This window comes from Triturus cristatus, chromosome 6 (genome assembly GCF_964204655.1).
Source record: "Triturus cristatus chromosome 6, aTriCri1.1, whole genome shotgun sequence".
Taxonomy (NCBI): domain Eukaryota; kingdom Metazoa; phylum Chordata; class Amphibia; order Caudata; family Salamandridae; genus Triturus; species Triturus cristatus.
This window is the reverse complement of record NC_140589.1, coordinates 1,448,571,927-1,448,574,906: the sequence shown is the minus strand read 5'-3', so window position 1 is coordinate 1,448,574,906 and position 2,980 is coordinate 1,448,571,927. Positions and strand designations below refer to the sequence as shown.

The 2,980-nt window shown below is 45.1% G+C and overlaps 1 protein-coding gene across 1 annotated transcript; it reads left to right on the top strand.

The window, feature by feature from the left end:
- The first annotated feature begins 657 nt into the window (after positions 1 to 657).
- On the top strand, positions 658 to 1,527 carry LOC146821522 (syncytin-B-like). Its single transcript, XM_085609869.1, has one exon. It carries the CDS (start codon positions 658 to 660, stop codon positions 1,525 to 1,527), a length of 870 nt encoding a protein of 289 aa, XP_085465995.1.
- Positions 1,528 to 2,980: the final 1,453 nt, after the last annotated feature.

Sequence of the window (2,980 nt, the reverse complement as noted above, 5' to 3'; positions counted from 1 at the left end):
CGTCCTATTCATGAGTACCAAAGACTACGCACCCCCTTGAACAATGATTGCCAACAAGGGCCATCATCCAGGTCTGCCAATGTTCCCCCAGATGAAGAAAACCATCAACGACACGGAAACGGTATGAATCCAGAGGTCACATGCACCCGTGATACTACCCTAACGCTGAAGAAAGCTAGAATGAGAGTTTACAGTACCCGTACCATAATACTATTCATTCTGACCATACTTGCAATAATTGCTGGTATATCATTTTGGATCCTCGAAGAAACAGCCCCCGCCAAACATACTGTATTACCACAAGCAACAGTTCCACCAACGCCACCTGAACATTCTCACGTACCTTGGCCAGACACACACCTCGACAGACACCTGGAGTTTCATAATATTACTTTTATTCAAATGTTGCACCAGTTCAATCAGGTTTCCAATGCAACAGACTGTTATGTTTGTGGACTCCTACCTCACACAGTTCAGCACACCATCTCATTCTTAGTGTTTCCCGCCACTCCAGCCTACACTTGTGCTCTGATGTACAACTTGACAAACATTTTTCCATCACGTTATGACAAAGACAACCTTACCACATTCCAACCCTTTCTTTGTACTCTCCATGAAAAAAATAACACAATCTGTAATGCCTCTGACAGGCCACAAATGCGTGCTATTACCTTCACCCCTATGCAGGACACCTGGGGTTACACTTTCTTTCCTACCCAAGAAAAAGAAGTCGCCATTTCAATTACACCACGTCCTGGTATACTGTGCCTGCAAGGTCAAGGGAAAATACCTATAGGAACCAGTCTATGCAATACTACCATAACTTACAATAACTTCACCCCATACCTCAGCCTTCCGTCAGGACTGCACTTTGTATGTGGAAACAAAGCTTACACCTGGCTGCCTTCTGATTGGAGTGGCACATGCTATATTGCATTCCTGCTACCACCTACATTTAACAGAAACAACTTGTACCACAGACAGAGGAGACGAGTACCAGATATAGACCAGACCGACACCAGCAACCAGCAATTCAGCGATGCCCTGAAGGACCTTCTACCTTTTTGGGGTCCCATGTCCAACAGTCTCAACACCAGACGACTCACCAGGGTCCTGGAAGCTACTGCCAACATCACTGCAGGAATACTGACCCAACACACAGCCGAGATCGATGCTACACGAATGGTTTCCCTTCAGAATCGCATGGTGCTCGACGTCACCCTGGCAGATCGGGGGGGAGCCTGTCGCATCATCGGGGCCAGTTGCTGTGTGTATATTCCTGATTCATCACCCTCTGTCTATGAAGCAATTTCTAAACTACACCGGATTGCCACTGAAATACGCCCAGACAATGGGACCCCTTTGACCTGGACAACTGGTTTTTGGAACATTTGGATCACTTGGGGATGGAAGATACTGGTGTTCCTCACGATCCCCTTGGGTACCGTCTTCTTTTGCTGCCTGTGCATTCATTGTGGCCCAGCACTTTGTTCTCTGTGTGCTTCCACTTGCAGATCCACCCCATGACACATCAGGCTGAAAACAGCAAAGTACTATATCATCAGGCATTTGAAGACCTCTGTAATATTGACATTCACTAATGATATTGCACACGGCAAGAGGAGGGACTGTAATAACTGAACTTCTAAATGTTGCCGTGTATAAACTCCATCTTGCTCACAAAACCCTTTCTTGACCTCTCACAAAATTGTCTTCTAGATTACCCCGTATCGGTGCCCTGGGCCGGTTTCTACTGCACCCACGCATTGTCTCAGGAACCTGTATGGACAGCAGAACAGGTCTGTCCCTAACCGGTCTGTCTCTGCCAACGGCCTAACACCTGGTCAAGTCACGAAACCCTTCTTACCCGCAGGGCATGACAGCTGCCTCCAAACAGGAATATGTCCAGCGCCCTCCTGAACTTCTGCATACCTCGGACTTTCCGTTGCCTCCAACACCTGAATTTCTGCTCCAAACACCTGAATTCCTGCATACCAACGGACTTTCTGTCATCCCCCTGCACACGAGGGGAGTGTCCACATCCTATAAGAGATGCGGCATGCCAATGACACATCGAACAGTCTCCTGACACCTACGCAAACAGTGGGTCTCTGACACTCTTCCATCTCTAGAGATTGTCAAATCTTTGTACTAAATAAATCGTTTGTTTCCCTGCTTCCAGAACTGTGTTCTCCCATTTTTGGTATTGCAATACTAAGCTTTGCCTTACTGAGGCATATAAAACTATTGCTCAGATAATGCATTAAGGTCCCCAAGCACTCCAAAGAGTTCAAAGATTCACAGTTGTGTTATATCTTCTTATACTTTATTTTCATTGGATTTTTTTTTGTCATCCAAATTCATTACAGCTCTAGCCAACAGGTGTTTCGTCATTGGTGAGATTTCTTCAGGGCAGTTCCTATTGCAACATAAAAATCTTCAAAGCTAAGAAACCAATATCCTCATTAGAAGTCTCAAAGCAGGACAGGTCTTCTAATGGAACTCACCATCACCAAGAAACAAAAAGCACAAATAAATAAGTACGATGTAGGATCTATCAATATGGGTCTAGGATCTCGGCATAACAAACTTGACACTACCGCAGACCGCCCAGACACGTTGTCTTGTTTGTCGTCAGCGTTTGCGGAGTATTCTCCAGTTAACATATTGATGGAGTTGATGGGAAATCTGACCAATGACGAAACACATGTTGGCTAGAGGTGTGGTGAGGGTGAGTGACAAGAACTTAATCCAATTAAAATAAAGTATATGAGGCTATAATACAGCTGTGAATCTTTGAACTCTTTGGAGTTCTCAGGGTCCTCAATGCATTTCTTAGACTTTGTCTGATTTTGAAGAGTTCTTGGTTGCAATCCCTCTTCCCTGAAGCACCCACTTTACTTGTTGGACATTGTGTAACACTGGTTGGCAATATAATTTACTCATCAAGACTTGGTCTGTGTATGCTTTTAATCGACCC